Below are 19343 nucleotides of genomic sequence, written 5' to 3' on the forward strand. Positions count from 1 at the left end.
TCGAATTAGATTTTTCCATTTTTTTATTTTCCAAAAAAATTTATTGGTTTGTTAACCGTAACTTTTTTATTTTTTATATTAGAAAGTTTGTTAGAAATTTTTTTTTGTAGGTTTTTATAAGATCTTCAAGACTTTTTTTATTTAAGCAAATCCATCCATTCTGTAAAAATTGCGAAGTGAAAAGTTTCAGTTTCTGGACTAATTCTACTTTAGGAGCTCTATAACTTCTGAACGGCTTGACTGATTTTGACCACTAAACATGAGTTTGAAACGTATTGACAAGTAGTATCTGATGCATTCAATATCAAGTATAATAACTGAACGTATTAGAGGAATTATTGAGCTTGAAAAACCGTTTTCCCATAAGAAATAGATTTGATCATATTTATGAAGCCTATAACTTAAAATTTCGAAATTTTTCAGATATGAGATATACACCGTTAGACGTGTCCTGAGTCCTCATACAAACTCTCAGTTATTGGCGCAATTCGTAGGTTGACATTTTGAGTAATTGTCAAAAAACCAAAATTTTCAAAGTTTACTTTTTCAGTTTTTTGGCTATGGTGAGCAGTGTGTATATCTCAGCTTGATCGGTGAAGCACCATTTGAAAGCTTGAATCAACCCTATTGATTTGGTGTATTTATAATTTTCCTGTCCCTCCTTGAACCTAAGATATATACGCCCAAAAAATATGTCATTTTCTATCTTCCTAGCCGTCTAGCTGGCTTACGGGTAGTCAGAAGTAAAAAATTACACCGGTTCTGAATCAGCCCTCACACCCTCTTTAAATACAGAAAAAAATTCAAATCGGTTTAACTTTCAAACACACATACATACATACATACATACATACATACATATCCACAAACATTTTCCCATTTTTAAATAAAAATTGAGTAATAATTCTGAGCTCGGTAACTTTTGAATGGTATAACCGACTTTTTAAAATTAAACATGCGTTGGAAAAGTAATGATCTGTGCTATCAGAAGCCGCAAAGATCGGGCTTAAGTTTTTGAAATTTTTGGGAGTTTTGGGGACGAGAACGAAAAACAGACTCTAAATGGGAAGGGCCGTAAAATCCACACCCTTGACCCAAAATGGAGATGTAACATATGGATGGACGAGTCTTTTCCTATACTTTAAGATGGGATTTGGCCCAATTTGGCTCAATTCAGTCAGGTTTAGAAAATCGAAAATTGTGTGTATATATAGTGTCGCTTGTAGGGATGTTGTGCGCCACTGGTGAGAACTGCCGTTCTCTGTTGATATTATTTTATGTAATATTAGATTGAAAACTAAGTTTTTTTATAAAAATATTTTTATTTCACAAATTAAAACGAAAATTTTAGTGAGAGAGAAATGAGAAGTCCCAGATCTAAACAATAAATCTGAAAATTCCCGTGGAACCACTTTCTGGTAACATCCTTAATCTCTGCCTTTTTACAATTTATAAGGCAAGGAGACGACGAATAACGAAAGGGAGTCTAAAATATGCAGCCACATCCCGTCTATTTATTCTACATAAAAATTTTAGTAAATGCAGTATAAATCTAGTAGGTTTTGGGCCCACACTTAAAATATTATTTCCACCTACCTCTACCGAAAGTATACTTTTCCGGACCTGATTGTAGGGAGCAAAGTTGTACTTTTCCTCCCTGGGGAGGAAAATATTTTTCCTCCCTAGGGAGGAAAAGTAAAAGTGACGTCATGGTATTTCATTCATGAAATGTAACTTATTGAACGCCCTGTACAATATCTATTTTCTATTACGTAAGTTTCTATACATTTTAACGTTTATTTATAAAACACTCTGTATTTTGTAGAATGGTAAAAAACAGTAAATTGTTATTTTGATTTAACAATGTTTACATTATTAATTTGACTTATATTTGACAGTTGACAGTTATATTGTACGTACTTGTTAGTTTTAGTTCTAATAAATTTTGTTGGTTAGTTACATAAATATATTAAGTAAAAATGAAAAATGACTTGTTATTTGAGGAAGGTGGAAAAACCATATGTATAACATGGGAGTAAAGTGCCTTTTCCTCCCTTGAATGATTACTGCCCTCCGCTACGCGTCGGGCAGTAAACTTCATTCTCGGGAGGAAAAGTAGCACTTTCCTCCCTTGTTATACAAATAGCTATTTCCACCTACCTCTACCGAAAGTATACTTTTCCGGACCTGATTGTAGGGAGCAAAGTTGTACTTTTCCTCCCTAGGGAGGAAAATATTTTTCCTCCCTAGGGAGATTTTTTTTCGGCCCCTTCTTAACGAACTCCCCTGTGTTTAGAGCCAATATATGGTAGAGGTACATCTACAGAGTACCAGGTTTCTCCCCATATGATAATCTGACGCGCTCGAGTTACTGCAAAAATCTCCGCTTGGGCTCACCTACCATAAATATGTTTATCAAACAATCTTGCAAAAATCAGCTATGATTGTATAAATTTTATGACTCTTTATGGTGCCCCCACGTGGGGGGTGCACTATGGAGTTATAAATCATGATTTGTTTTGCAGGATTGTTTGATAAAAATACTCACAATTTACTGGTAATATTGTTCGACAAATTTTTAAGGGTAGTCCAATTATTGTCGGACGCACCAAAGTTTAGAAACTTCTACATTTGAGAGCAAAATAATCGACTCACTTGCTGAATAATTGTACACGTGGAAATTCCTAAACCTGTTGTTCGATTTGAGTGATTTTTTTAGTATGTTATAGCCAAATTTACCCCCAACCCCTCTCCGTGGGGAGTCGTGTTTGGTATCATTCGATAGATTTTTGGCAAATATTGAGCACGTATTTTTTGGTCTTCAGATCTATCGTTCATTTCGCGAAATATTCGCTTTTTTCTTGTGAAACTTTGTGACTCACCCATTTCCTTACACTCCGCCCAAAGTCAAATTTTTGAAATATGTATACACTGTTTCGCATATACCTAACTTATTTTATCTTAATCTGACGATTTCGACTTTTTTTAAGTATAGATTTTTTTTCGGCCCCTTCTTAACGAACTTCTTAACGAACTAAATAAAAAAAGTCTTATGACGGAGGTAATATTTTTTTTTAAGTGTGGGCCCAAGGTCTTTACAGTTTGTTATAATTTTATTTGAACAAATAGTTACTCAGTCTTCTTAACAGGGAAACACAAGATATAATAGTGTTCTATCGAGATTGAAATGGTTGATATTTAAAAAAACGATTAGATCCTCCGGATATAACAGACTATTTAACGAATTTTTATTTATAAAATGAGACTCAAAAGAAGTGAATGTTTGAGTAAGATTTTTTCAAAAATTTTCCATGGTGGTAATCTCACCAAACAATTCAAAAATGACAAACTACAACTTCATACCCATATTTTTACTTAGCTGTGCCTACAAACTTTTGGAAAAAATTATTTACAATAGAATCGCTGGCAGAATCCTATATTAACTACCTAATATTATGGCTAAGTATTAGCACTACAAATCTATATAAAAACCTATTTTCAAAATCGCCTCAAAACATCCGTGGCAATTATTGTAGATGTTACAGTTCAAGTTGATTATCCAGTTGGAGTAGTTGACTATTCCTAGTTCGAGTCAACTCAAACGGCTGGTTTTAGTAAAAGTTGATTTTAAATAGAAAATAAAGATTTTTATTCAACATTAATTTACTAGTAAAAGTAGACTCCAACTAGAAAAAGTATACTCTTCCCAATGCCATTTAGTAAGAGTTGATTTACACAAACAATCGATTCTAAAAATTAAATGTTATTGGATATGTTCAAATCGTGATAAGTAGTTGAAACGGTCAAAACAAAGAGACGCACACTCATCAAAAAAGCAAGTGAGATTATACTCGTATAATCTACATTTACTGAATCGATCCAGGAATAGTCAACTCAAACTAGTAAAAGTTGATTCTATTTTTCCCGCGATCTGCTTTTACTAACAAGGGTCTACTTCACTAAGAATAGTCTACTTCAACTAGTAAAAGTTGAATTAAATTTTTCAAATCAAGTCTTACTGCTCGTTTTAGTTGGAGTTGACTCGAACTAATAGGAATAGTCAACTTTAACTGAGAATCAACTGGAACTGTAACAGATACCACAGCAAAGTATGATGCAATGTGGGGACAACGATAAACAAGCTCTTATAATAGTTATGGTTCTTTGCAAAACTACTGTTATTCGTAATGGTCTTGGTGTATGGTGGGTTTGGTTAGGCGTTTGATTTTAAGAAGTGTTGCTGGCTAAATGGGCGCAGTTCCCAAAGGCCATAAAAGAAGAAAAAAAACTACTGTTATTACTCAACAAGATACAGTGCCACAGACGATTTTAAGTTGTTCCATGTATGTGACAACATAAATAAGGAAAGAAAACCGAAAAATGGGCTTCCAAGAGTCCATAGGGGTCAGTCGCTGTGCCACCTCTTTCCAACACGTTCAACTTGAATCTTTGACATACCTACTACTTATATGCTATGTAATATCCTTTTATACATATTACATATTATATTGATTGTTTTTTTCTTCTTGTAGGAATAATTTTTGCTGGTGTACTTAAAGTTTTTCTTTTAATTATCAGATTAACAACACTAATAAATCGTTAAAAGGATATCCGATATAAATATTATCCTACTTTACGGATTTTTCAGATTTCTACCGCGCTATTGCACATATTTTATTCTACTTCTCCAACTTCAATCTGCTATTATAATCTAGTAGTATAAAACAAAAACATTGTAACTGCTTGTTTTGAAGATAAGTTAAAAAAAATTTGCTTACAAAACTGATGAATGTCATTGAACTCAATAAAATCAAGTAAATTATATAAATTTCCTATTTATTCTTTGAACGTAATAGTCTAAGTGCTGGGAGCGGATTTTGTGCGTGATAAGTAATATGGAAAAACTATAAGGAAATATGTTGAATTAGTTGTGTACATGACTTTCCCCAACGGCCGGAAACCAGAGTGGGGGACGAGGGTAGTTATAAGGGGTCAAAGTCGCGGTTTTTATTATTTTTTTGTGACGCTCATAATGGAGATAGTTTACCAAAATTTGGGAGTAAGTAGATGATGATATTACTAAGTAAAATCTCCAGGGGCGGAACGCTGCTTGGGGTACAAAGGGGTAGTAGGCAGGGGTGAGTATAAAAATATAAGGGTTTTTTTGCCGTTCGTGATCGAGATAGTGCTCCAACATTTGGGAATAAGTAGATCATGACATTACTAAGTAAAATCTCCAGGGGCGGAACGTTGCGTAAGGACAAATTAATGTTGTGCTGCGTCGCAAAAAAAATATTACAAGCTGCGACTTTGACCCCTTAAAATTACCCTCGTCCCCAACTCTGGTTTCCGCCCCTGGAGATTTTGCTTAATTACGCCATGATCTACTTACTCCTAAATTTTGGTTCACTATCTCGATCACGAACGTCACAAAAAATCCCTTATAATTTTTATATTTACCCCTGACCCCACCCCTTTGTCGGCCACGTTGAGTTCCGCCCCGGGAGATTTTACTTAGTTACCAAATTTTGGTGCACTATCTCGATCATGAGCGCCACAAAAAAAATAATAAAAACCGCGCCTTTGACCTATTATAACTACCCTCGTCCCCCAGTCTGGTTTCCGCCTCTGGGGATTTTACTTTAGTTATGTCATGGTCTACTAATTCCCAAATTTTGGTGCACTATCTCAATCACGAACGTCGCAAAAAACCCCTTATATTTTTTATAGTCACCCCTGACCCACCCCTTTGTCGGCCACGCAGCGCTCCACCCCTGGTGATTTTACTTAGTTACGTCATTACCTACTTATTCCCAAATTTTGGTGTACTTACCAGAAACATATTGTCAGTATTGTAGTTAATAATACAATAAATAATATTGTTGTTTTAGATAAATTTGTGTATAATACTGTACCATTATGAAGAAAGACAAAAATATTATAGATGCATTTGAGATGTACAGCTGGAGGCGAATGCTTCCAGAAGAAACTAGAAAACAAAAGAAGTCACGATAGAGAAGTCAGAAGGTGCTAGAATGGCAGAAGATAGGCTGAAGTTGAGATGTAAGCTAATAGCTTTATGAGATCACGATACGTGCCTTAGGTTAAAGACTATGAAGAAGAAGAAAACAATCAGTTAATCAGTAAAATATTTGAAAACAAAACCATTGAAAAGGTAGTGTAGTTGACTCCATATTTTAACCTGAGCTCTCTCATTTTGGTATCTCTAGACTTCTCCTAATAAATGCATGCTTAATCTTTGACACGCTTACATTTTTCTTTAGACCTGGATCCCTACTCTAACGACTTACAGCTAGCACTTCATATTCCGTCAAAAAGGCACGTTTTTTATAGTAAATGAAGTAACCGACCAGTTGTCTGCATAAATGCTGATTAGTGTTTCAGGTGTTCTTCCAGGAGGAGCAGTCTTATCGCCCCTCCTATATAGCATATATACAGCAGACGTGCCAAAAACACCCGGAAGACTAATTAGCCTTTATGCAAATGACACTGCAATAGCGGCAAATTACTGGAACCTGGATATAGCTGTAAGAAATCTACAGACGGCACTGGATATAATAGAAGAATGGAGTGTCCAATGAAAAATAGTATTAAATTCAAAAAATCCCCAAGCAGTCATCTTCAAAAAAAAAGATATAACCTAGAATAGCTAAAAGTGCAAGACAGACGTATCGAATGGCAAACCGAAGCTAAATACCTAAAAGTCACAATGGACCAAGATGTAACCATCAGTCCAGAAAACAGCAAAGATCCGGAATAAAAGTACTCACAGGTTAGAAGTATAAACAGCATCATGCCACCAATTATTACAACTTTATCTCTTGTATGGGACACACACGTCATATCAACAAAAAAAGATTCAAGCAGGACACAATAACTGCTTAGAGAAGCTGCAAACGTTCCCAAATACGTCGCTAAGCGGTTTTTATTCAGAGACCTAAAACAAATAAGAGTACCCAATATGATGAAGGAAAAAGCCAGAAGAAAATTCGCTAAATTAGAAGACCACACAAACTGGATCCTGCGAGATATATTAAGGTATGATGTGTACCTTAGATGTAAGTACAGAAGTCCCAAACAGCAAACAAATATTAGCAAATATAATAAAGTCTAGATAATCGTAGCTCTATCAAAAAAAGACAACGCGATCACCTTTCGCATCGAAGTTTATTTACTAACGTTGGCAAAACACTATCCAAAGGCACATGCCACAAACAAATTCTAACGAAAGCCATAAAACGGTCAAGAGGGGCCCACATCGTCGAGCGCCGAGTCACCGATGATAGGCCACTATTATAAAGATACTTAGCGGGAATGGAGCGCCTCACGCTGGCCTGTATTGCGCGAGGTAGGATTTTGTTTGTGATCCTTGTACCCAGAACTTTTCTGATAGAGAGCCAATATTGCTGGGTTAGGGTACGTCCAATTTGCACGCTGGTTTTTAGAGTCAGCGCTGAGTCCTTGTGCGAATAACCCTTTGTATTCAGTTGTCAGCGCGCAGGTGTACTTTGGACAGGCCCGTTTAAAAACGAAGGATTATTCGCACAAGCACTCGGCACTAGAGATGGCGGTTTTTGACAAAACACAGGTTTTCGGTTATACCGGTTTTTTTTGCTTACGGTTTAACCTGGCGGTTATAACCGGCCAAAAAAACCGGTTTTTGGAAAAACCGGTTTTTGGTTTTTTTAATCCAATAGGTTACAAAGTTACATTTACAATACACTTTAGTTTGCGATACTCCATTCGACTCGATTCAATATGATCAAAATTAGTACTATCGAAAGAGCATGTATTACTTTTAATACGTTTGTATATTTGGAGAATAGGTACATTTTATCTCATTTAATACTTCCTGTATGAGTGTATCGTTTTGAAAACGTAGCGAAATTCTTGGAGATTGGTATTCGTAATCAGTAATTCGATATTCATGGTCAGAGCATTATTTTTGGTAATCAGAAAATGTCATTCACCCACTTTCAATGTCAAGAGTTAAGTGTGAAAAATAGATGATGATGTTTGCGTCCAACTCAACCAGATCACTTCTTATGTAAATATTATGATTACAAATACCTTTTCAAGGAAATATTATAATAAAACTAATAATTGTTTCTGGCTGATATGAGATTGCACTTTCAGTTTGCTTCTTAAAATAAAATAAAATTTGAATTATGGTTTTGTTTGGAATAATTACTTGAGAATAATAATTATGATTGGGATCCTAAATAATACCTAACCTAATCCTAATCACCATAAAAACCTAATAACCGGTTTTTACTTTAAAAAGAAAAAACCGGTTATAACCGAGACAAAATAACAACCGCTAAAACCGGTTATTGCGAAAAAAAAACCGGTTTTAGGTTTAAACCGGTAGGTTTTTCCCATCCCTACTCGGCACTGACTCCAAAAGCCAACGTGCACCTTGGACGTACTCTTAAATACTATTGCTTGATTGCTTGCTGATAAATTTTTGTTTTGTCAAAAATCCAACATTATCTTTCAGGGTTTTAATTACATAAGGATTTATTAAAGTTATAGCTTTTTATCTATTGTTTATTTCTCACCTGCTCTAGTTATCCTAGAAACACTAAATCGACTGCTGTAGTTAACCTTAAAGAAGCTCTCCACCACAGCTCTCTCGTGCTTTCCCGCGCCGTTAAGAGGACTGAACAGGTATTCCGGGTCGATATTGTTGTGAATTCGTTGAAATCCCGTCATACCCAAGAGTGTTAGAAGAACCGGAACGATTAAAAAATATCCTGGGTGTTGGCCGACTATATAGCCTAGTTTGTAGAATGCTTTGTTTAGGTTTTTATCCACTATTCGTAAGCCCACCATCTGAAATAAAAAAAATAAGTTAGCTGATAGTAATGTATTGAAATTTGTAAATTGTAAACCTGCTGGCCTTGTCACAGCGTAGGCAGTGCAGAATTAATAAAAAATATACCGGTATGCTTCTAATTACATCCTACGTTATAAATCTATAGTGTAAGAATGAATAGCTTATGGAATTTATAAAGCAATTTTGATTATATAACACTACTCTAATTGAAAATACAATATTCTTTTAGTAAATCATTGGATTTTCAGTTTCTTGGTATGAATCTATTTAGCACATGTAACTTGGGCTAACATCACATACAAAAATATGGGAAGCGACCATAAAAAATACGTATTTCTAGTTACATGTAAGTTAAGTTAAAAAGATAAAATAATATTCTACAGGTAAAGATCACTACAAAACTAAACCATTTTATAGTAATTCTAAATTGACTTTCAACGAATGTACCTATTTTCTTTATCCATTTTATGCGAAATAAGGTCCAACGTCATGCAGATTTAAAAGATAGATATTTTAACTCCAGTTTATGCAAAGCATATCAAGAAAACAAATAATTTTAATATAGACAATGAATAACAACAAAATTTTTAATCATAGACACATATAACTGCATTTAAACCAGTCCCTTAAATTCTTCAACCATGACACTCTCCTTCTTCCCATACTCCTTTTAGCCCAGTAAATGAACGGGAAATTCGGCGATACCGTGTAATTTTCAGGGGCAACTCCGAATTATATGAAAATTTGGATTTAGGTTCTACTTACCCTCCACTTGTTTCGTTTTCGTGAAATTGTGCCGTTCGTTGCTTTTACTTGGGGGGTGACAATCACCCCTTCTCGGGGGTGAAAAAACATACGTTCAAGATAAGACCGGAAATGGATAAACTGACTGATTTTAAGCAACTTTTGTTCTATAGAGCTTTTACGTTAGTCAATACTTTTCAAGTTATTTGCCATTGAAAATGTTGATTTTTCGACAAAAAAACTACGTTTTCAGACGGTTTTTCGCAAATAACTCAAAAAGTAAATACTATAGCGAAAAACATATCCTTACCAAAAGTGTAGCTTATAAAAAGCCGAAAAAAATGGTGTATTAGCAAAGTCTATCAATCAAGCAAAAACAAAGTTGTATCTCATGAAAAATACGTTCTTATTCGTCTAATTCCAAATCGAATATTTCAAGGTGAAATCACCGAAAAATTAAGCACTTTTCTGGAAAAGCCATTCAAACTTTTTTAAAGTGTTTATAAAAAGCTTTGTTTTAATTGTTAACAAAAGTTTTAGCATTAAAAATAAGCGAGTTACGCTCAAAATAAAGTTAGCCGTCTTTTTTTTTTTGTAAAAACTCATGAAAATCTCGCCGTGTTTAGCTCCCCAAATGAAATTAATGGCTACCGCTTTACAAACAATTTACTTACCTATCTATTTTTTATATGATCTGTCAGTCTCACCGGATTAAAGTGTTTATTTTTGAAAGGGTTATAATTGAGAACGCTTGAATGGGTCACTAACCAGGAATGTATGCAAATTTTGAACAGATATATCTTAACCAATTTTTGTCTTACGGAGAAACAAAATGAAACTAGCATATTTATAATAGCAAAACATTTTTTTACTCTTTAAGATTTTTCTTATCACTAATACTTTTTAAGTTATGTTGAAAAAATGAAATTTTTCAAAAATTTTTAGAAAATTTTTTTTAATATAAAACCAAATGTTTTGAAAAATAAGCACTTCAAACCAATCAAACTTACAGATCATATAAACAATACACATACAGTTAAAATAGATGGTAAAGCCAAACGATTAATTTCATTTATTGTGCTAAATAGAGGGAGGTTTTCACGATTTTTTTTTACCAAAGAAGGGGCGTACTTTTTTTTCAGTGTAACTCGTTTATTTTTGATGCTGTATACTTTTGTAAAAAAGAAATAATAAGCTTTTTTTCAATACTTTAAAAATGTTAATAAGGTTTTTCCGAAAAATGCTTCTTTCTTCGGTGATTCCGCGTTGAATTATTCGATTTGGAATTAGACGAATAAGAACGTATTTTTCATGAGCTACAACTCTCTTTTTACTCAATTTGTAGACTTTACTGGTACACCATTTTTCATTTTTTTATAGGCTACACTTTTGCTAAAAATATTTTTTTCGATAAAATATTTACTTTTTGAGTTATTTGGGAAAAACGGTCTGAAAACATAGTTTTTTTGTCGAAAAATTCACATTTTAAATCGCGAATAACTCGAAAAGTATTGACTTACGTAAAAAACTTTATAGAACAAAAGGTGCTTAAAATAAGTGAATTTTTCCATTTACGGCCTTATTTTAAACACGCGTTTTTCACCCCCGAGAAGGGGTAAGTAAATATCACCCCCCAAGTAAAAGCAACCAACGGCACAAATTCAACTTTGAAGTGGAGGGTAAGTAGAACCTAAATCCAAATTTTTATGCAATTCGGAGTTATCCCTGGAAATTACACTCCAAAACGGTCATTTATTGGGCTATTTCTCCTCGTAAGTATCTTTCCTGTATTATCAGTAGTAATTGCACAAGAGCTCTGAAATTATTGAATTTTTCCCGAGTGACACTTTGACAGTTTTAATTTCACGAGCCGAAGGCGAGTGAAATTATGTCAAAGTGTCACGAGAGCAAAAATTCTATATTAATTTCAGAGGTCGAGTGCAATTTGTTGCAATTATTTCATGAATAAAACTGTTCAAAACCAAAATTTTATTGTAATTTATTTATGTAAGTACCATTAAACACACAGTTTTTATAAATATTTGACGATTGAAAGTCATCACTTTTATAATTTTTAAAACATTAATTGTCATTAATGTCACTGAATGTATTTTTTCGTAGCAACGAAGGGCATCTGACGTAATATACTTAACGACGGGAGATTATCAAAAATTATCGATTTAATTCAGATTTCTGTAGCTTTCTATTGGTCAGAATCTCCTATGAATGAAATAATCAGTATTAGTATTTCATATCGTTGTCCCCTCAATACGTGTCCCAGATATTGTAACTTTCTTATTTTTTGTGTTTATTATCCCTGTTCTTTGCCCATTTCTCGCAATACTTCCGTATTCGTTTTTTTCTGTGTACATCCTATTCTACGTATTCTCCTGTAACTCCACATTTCAAATGACTGCAGCTTATTTATGTGTTCTTGCTTCAATGCCCCGCTCGCAAGTCCATATTGCAGTATCGCAAACACGTAGCATCTCAAAGCTCTTACTCTAATCTAAGTTCTAATCAGTTCTAATCTAAGGTGTACGTTGCAGAGAATTGTTTTCGTTTTAAAACGTTTTTATATACTTGGCTTGGTTGTTGTCACGGTCTCCGCAAATTTTGTAATCCATTTTAAAAATAGTTCTAGGCTACGTAGGTACCTGCAATTTTCAGAATAGCTTAGAACTAACTAATAATGCAAATATGTATATATATATATATATATATATATATATATATATATATATATATATATATATATATATATATATATATACGGGGTGTCATATCGGCTGACGCCGCATCCCCACACCTAACCGCCATCTATTTCTATCCTGGGCATCTTCCTCTTCCAAATCTCGGTGTTCCATGGCCTTCCTTATCGTGTCATTCCAGGATAGTCTTGGTCTTCCCCTTTTCTTCCTACCTGGGGGTTTCCATTCCAGGAGTTTCTTTGGCCATCGTTGGTCGTCCATTCTAAGTAAGTGACCGAACCATTTTAGGCTTCTTCTCTCGAGCCTGTCTACCGCTGTATCGTGTGCCTGCATCCTTCTTCTTATTTCTTCGTTACGTATTCTGTCCAATCGGGAGATTCCAGCACTTCTACGTATGTAGTCCATTTCCACAGCATTGATCCTTCTTCTGGACTCTGCTGTTAATGTCCAGACTTCGCTTCCATACATGAGTACCGATTCCACAAATGTCTTCCCTATTCTTAATTTTGTAGTTCTGGATATATTTTTATCCCACCACACGGAATTCAAGCAACCTACTACCTTCCTACTTTGTTCAACTCGCCTTTGAATTTCTTTATTGCCTAGGCCTTCTCTGTTTATTACAGCTCCCAGATATTTGAATTCTTCAACCTGTTTAATTGATGTGTTCTCTGTTATTAGGATTTCAAAGTGGGCGTCAGAATTCACGACTAGATATTCTGTTTTTTCTATATTTATATTTAATCCCCATTTTTTGTAGGTTGAATACAGGCGGGTTAACATGAATTCCATGTCATACGAATCTTGTGCCAGTACTGCTTGATCGTCAGCAAAGTGGATGTTAAACAGGCAGTCATCTCCGATCATGATTCCCATTAGTCCACAACTATGTAACTGCTATTATACCGGGTGATTGATTATTGGAGTAAAGCTCAGTAGATCCGTTATTAGTAATGGATAGCGATAAAAGTTAATACCTAACAAAAATTGTAGCCAACTTTGAACTTCACATTACAAAATTAGTTAGAATATTACAAGGTGTTCGATAACATAGTGACAGATCAAAGTTATGTTTTTTTTTAATGGAACACTCCCTATATCTCAATTTATTAGTTTTCGAGATTTTTTTCATTTTTCAGAGCAAATTGTTAATTACGGGTCTAAGTCTATCCAAATTTTAGGCAAGCCATGACTGAATTGTCTAAAACTGACAAATTACGATTACTGATTATCAATCTGTAATCAAAGTTGGTTACAATTTTTGTTATTAACTTTTATTGCTATCTATTACTATACAGGTCTACGGATATGTATGGATAAATCGATTTTTCTTATTTCAAACTATTTTAAAAATGTGACTAATGCAATGATATTTTAAAGTACGTTAATAAATCGATATCTACAAATTGATGGTGGGTCAGTGGCATTAGACTGCAGATCGAGAGTTCCCTAGTTCGAACACGGCTGTTGCGTATCTTTTTTTAATTTTTTTAATAAATAGTTAACAGTTGATATACTTAAAATTCATATTTTATAAGTTAATTATTATATATACCATTTTAAACAACCGTGGTATTATAAAAAGTACTTTTTTTATACTAGTGTAATTTTTGAAATTATAATTTTAACAGTTAATACACCTACTAGTGAGCGGCCGTGGGTAACGGCATAAACGCTGGCCTCATACGCCAGTAGACGTGGGTTCGATTCCTGCCAAAGTCAAACCATTTTCATTTCCAATAATGACACGAGCCGTCTCACCGTGCCTCGGAGAGTACGTTAAGCCGTCGGTCCCCTTGGGCTAGTGTACATCGACACTAGTTACTTGAAACAGGGTTAAAGATGTAATTGGCGCTGGAACTATCCGAAAGGATCTCCCCGGCAAAAATGCCATACGATATTATTTTTATTACCTACTAAAAATTCATATTTTATTCTTTCGACATGTTGTGTCCTGTATATAACAAAACCGTTTTATTATTAAAAATACTTTTTTATTACAGTGTAATTTTTGGAATTTTAAGCATTTTATATCGTCAAATTATTTTGTATTCTCTCCTATAAATAATAAAAACGTCTTAGTATAAAAAAGTTCTTTTTTATAAAAGTGTAATTATTTACAAACTAATTCTTGCTATTTCTATCCCGGCGCTTATTTATGTTTTTTTGTTATTTTGTCGGAAATCTAGGTTCCTAGGTACTTGTATTTATCAACCTTTTCTATCGATACATTTTACATTTCCGAATGTTTGTTTGTATATATTTGTGTTCTTTGTTATTATCGTGTATTTGGTCTTTTTTATATTCATTTTCAGTCCATATTTTTCAAAGAAACTGTCTGTTTTGTTTAGTAGTAATTGGAGTTGTTCAGAAGAGCTTGCCATAATCACAGTGTCATCTGAAGATCTTATGTTGTTAATAGATCTTCCAATAATTATTATTCTTTCATGAATATAGCACATTAATTCTTACAATAATCCTGTTAATCCTTAAGCTCCAGGACGTCACAATTGTGTAGGTCTTATTAACGCGTGAATTGTGAATCAAAATTTTACATTAATTTATTCGCACACGACACGGTTGTTGGAAATCTATTATCGGTTTTACCGCACTTGGTTCATTTAGTCCCCATAATTACGTTAGAATTCGAGGTTGCAATAACAGCTTTATTGTTTTTATGTGTACATATTTGCGAATTATGATAGCGAATACAAGTTTGGGGTTTTGAATATACAGTTATATAAAAAACGCAATGTTTACATGATAAGATCAAAACTATTTCAAAAAATTTTGACGTTTTTTTTAATATTCGTACTTTGAGGTATCGCAAATAAACGACCGGGAGCCCCAAAACACACAGAAAAGGCGAGGTCAGGTAATGTAATATTTTTGCCTTTTGTATGGTTCAAGAGAGCAGTAAATTTGAAAAAGCTTATAGCCAATCCAGATCAGGTGTATGAACTCCTTGATGAACTGGATGAACCTGGGCCAGTTTTGAGTACCTACATGTAGTTAGTTCAGTAGATATTTAAATGAAGAGTTCTTTGAAATAAGGATAACCTAACTTTTTAGTATTACATACTTGCAACAATATGGTAGGATATGGTAAGGAAATCGCACCAAAACTAACATTTGAAGGAATCAAGCAATTTTGGTATGTACGCGATCTTGGAAGTTTCCCAGAATCTACCTTGACTTAAGTATCAAATATCAATTACCCATCACAGTAATGTATAGTATAAAATAAGTCAATAACTGATGATTTTAAGACAAATATTCGTACAACCAATGATACACCGAGTTTGAAAAAGATGTCACGTAATACACAGGCCATATGAGGGTACTTTTTCAATTGAGGAGCCAGTGATACCTTTTTACCCCACTTTTTAGTCAGTGATAGGCACGCGTATGTAGTACATACGGACACCTACAGCCTTCGACGGAGTGGGGGATCGTCCTTTTATCTATTTATCTATTTTTCAAATTGTGCCGTTTTAAGGTCAGTGTTTCAAGTATAGGTCTGGATCCCGCGTATGAAAAAAAAAGTTGATTAATAGCAAGCTGAAAATTTGTTAATAGCTTAAGGGTGTCTAGTCGGACAAACTTTGATATATGGGAACACTGGAACAGGGGCAGTTTTAATTGTGGAACAGGCTAAATATTTGGAACGGTCAGACCACGAAAACGGCACATTTATTTTGTCCGACAGAACAGACTTCAACTCTCCGAACAAAGATTAAACTCTCATGCAAATATCAGACTGCTATTTATCACCAAATCGGCGTTTTAATGAGTGGAACATGTAGAATATGTCAAATGACAGGAATTATGACAGGTGATAAATAGCATTCTGATTTTTGCATGAGAGTTTAATCTCTGTTTTCGTGTTATGACCGTTCCAAATTTTTAACCTGTTCCACAATTAAAACTGCCCCTGTTCCAGTGTTCCCATATATCAAAGTTTATCCGACTAGACCCCCTTAAGCTATTATCAAATTTTCAGCTTGCTATTAATCAACTTTTTTTTCATACGCGGGATCCAGACCTAGTAGTCCTCTATGGTATTTACTAAATACGCTCGACCTTTCATATAAGTGTTTATAATTTTATTGTGTCAAACGGATATTATTACAGGTATATTGTTTTAACCCGTTTTCGCAAATTTAATGCAATAATTTTAAAAATGTATTTTTTTGGCAATAGGGGTAACAGAAAACATTATTTTAACTTTGGTAATCCAGAAGATGTCGCAGCACTTATAGACTAAGAGCCGCTATAGGTGAAATTTCTTAATCATTTTAGGCACGATCGGACCCTATAACTTAATAGTAGAACCTAAAAAAAAAACGTTTAAGCACTGTGCCGTCACTTTTCAGTGGCACATACGTCGACAGTGGCGCATCAAACTTTCCACTTATGGACGGAATAAATAAATTAAAAGTTACCCTCCCTTACAAACAGAATTAGATTTTTTTATTTTTTTAAGTTCTATGTGATTAACACATAGGATTCAGCGTAATTTTAACCCACCACCCCCTTCCCCCTGCCCCCACCATCAAAAACTTCATTTTTCGTTTTTATTTTTTTTGGTGGGATGCAATCAATTTTAAAATTTCAAAATATTCACACGCATAGCTGAGGCTTTTATAAAAGATGCCTATTTTTCATAGACCCATTAGGCAATCCAAACCACGTGACCTCTGGTTGGCACACAAACTAACGAAGAGGTTATGTTTGTATCTATTTTTCAATGATTTTTCATTGTTTATCGTCGTATTTTGTCTATTTTCAATTCATTTGGATTTCGTTTCCTGTTTTTGTGAACTTTATAAACTTTACCACAATGCAAACTGATTATTTAAGGAAATTATTATTGGAAACTCCAGATGTTGCGAGAAAGGTAGGCGAAACAATGTTTATTTACTGTTCATTTTGCCCCGATATTTATCAATAATGATGAATTTTGCAAGCAATAACATTATTTCTTTTATTGTTTTAGATATTTATTGAAGCTGAAAATAATTGGGGATTTAGATCCATACGGAATTCAGTCAGAATTGGATTTTACAGTAAAGTGCAGTCCATCAAGTTACTATTATAGATATTTATACAGATCTGGTGGAGTCTCACAGTTGCTACTCTAAGCAGCAGATGAAAGCATACAAAAGCCTTCAGGCACATAAATATTTTACAGCTGGATTTGTTTTGAATGGAGTAAAAATTGTTAATGATTTCCTGATTTCCATATTATTGTTGGAAAGGTATGCCTTTATTTTATTTATTCACCATTAAGAAATATATGGATAACAGTATTAGTGTCTTTTGGATAAATTGGTTCTAAATATTAGATTTATTTATGTTTATATATCTGTATGAAACCAGACATATCGTTGTCCTAATATGTAAACTGCGAACTCCATAATTCTCTGAAAATGATTTATTACTGCCATCGATTTGAATTACTGTCATGATTGTTCTAAAATTATATTATATGAATGTCTGATTTTAAATAAAATATTCTCAATCATTGTAAAGAACGCAAATACTCTAATAAAAATAAATTTTTGTAGTTGAAGAATTTCCAAAAAAAATAAAATATTTTTTTTAGGTGAAGCATTTCCAAAAAGCTAATGCTAAACGACTAAATGCTTGGGTGGGGTGATAGCCAGTTCTGATGACATAGCAAATGCACATTGTATGTGTATGGCCGGTAATAGTGAAGTCTGCAGCAATCCTATTTTTAGCTGAGTATGCCCAGAGCAAGACAGACGAAGAAGAACCCAATGCATGTACATGTTACAGCTACATGGTTTGGAGATAGCAACATATGCATTCTCTGATGAAAAACTAATGAGTTTTGAAACTGTTCGGTCAGAGTGCTTGTTGCGCTCACTAAACGAACTGAAATATAAGATGGCTTTGGCATTGTGTTGCAGCGATAGGAAAATGGTTATTCATTTTTAATTATAATGTACTTCTTCATCATGAGTAATTATGTATTGGTCTTTTAGATGTGTATTTATTTTTGTAATTAGTATCAACTTGTAATGATAATATACATTTATCGTTTAAGGTACGACTATGTTTTGACTCTAAAATAAATGTTTTAAAAATCGAATCCTGCCTCTTTCTGTTAGTAACTACCCATGGATATCACAAATTGTGCTTACTGATAGGTTTGTTCGTAGAACGATCAGCAACTCTTGCCAACCATCAGACACATGCGCATTCATAGTCTATGAATGCTAACTATTAACTGCACAACGCTAACTGTTAACTGCTCATGCATCTGATGGTTGACAGCAGTTGCTAATCGTTTGTGTCGTACTACGAACAAACCTATTAGGTCTGGATCCTGTGTACCAAAAAAATTGATTAATAGCAAGCTGAAAATTTGTTAATAGCTTAACGGTGTCCAGTTGGACAAACTTTGATGTATTGTGACACTGGAACAGGGGTAGTTTTAATTGTGAAACAGTTTGGAAACTCAGATTTGGAACATCAGATTACAAAAACATCCCATATATTTTGTCGGACAGAACATCCAATTGATCTGTTACCCTTTCATTAAATTGTCATGCAAAAATCAGACTGCTATTACTAACCAACATAATTCCCGTAGTTTGACATGGTCTTCGTGTTCTACTCATTAAAATGCCCAGTTGATGATTTTTTCACCAATCTGGTTTTTGCATGAGGGTTTTATTGAATTGGTAGCAAATCAATTGGAAGTTTTATCTGACAAATTACATAAACATTTTCGTAGTTTGACGTTCCAAATTTTTAACCTGTTCCACAGTTAAAACTTCTAGTGTTCCCATACATCAAAGTTTGTCGGACTAGACACTGTTAAGCTATTAATAAATTTTCAGCTTGCTATTAATCAACTTTTTTTGGTACGCGGGATCCAGGTCTATATGGAATAAATAAATAACAAAACAAATTCCCTGTCAAAACTGCATTTATTTTGAATAGAATGAAAAACAAAATAATATTGTTTTAACAAAATAGGGGACAAATGTTAAAAT

General features: G+C 33.9%; 1 protein-coding gene and 1 long non-coding RNA gene across 2 annotated transcripts in view; one reads left to right on the plus strand and one right to left on the minus strand.

Moving 5' to 3' along the window:
• The window catches only part of LOC114331488 (patched domain-containing protein 3), a 378804-nt gene that overhangs the window by 166383 nt on the left and 193078 nt on the right, over nucleotides 1-19343 (minus strand). The window contains exon 2 of the mRNA XM_050642776.1: nucleotides 8583-8856. Within this exon, the coding sequence (XP_050498733.1) occupies nucleotides 8583-8856 (274 nt within the window). The remainder of the gene's footprint in view (nucleotides 1-8582; nucleotides 8857-19343) is intronic.
• Nucleotides 16996-18433, plus strand: LOC114331487 (uncharacterized). Its single transcript, XR_007696154.1, has 3 exons — nucleotides 16996-17215; nucleotides 17315-17576; nucleotides 17924-18433. It is a non-coding gene; the product is annotated as an uncharacterized LOC114331487 (long non-coding RNA).

This window comes from Diabrotica virgifera, chromosome 2 (assembly GCF_917563875.1).
Source record: "Diabrotica virgifera virgifera chromosome 2, PGI_DIABVI_V3a".
Lineage (NCBI taxonomy): Eukaryota > Metazoa > Arthropoda > Insecta > Coleoptera > Chrysomelidae > Diabrotica > Diabrotica virgifera.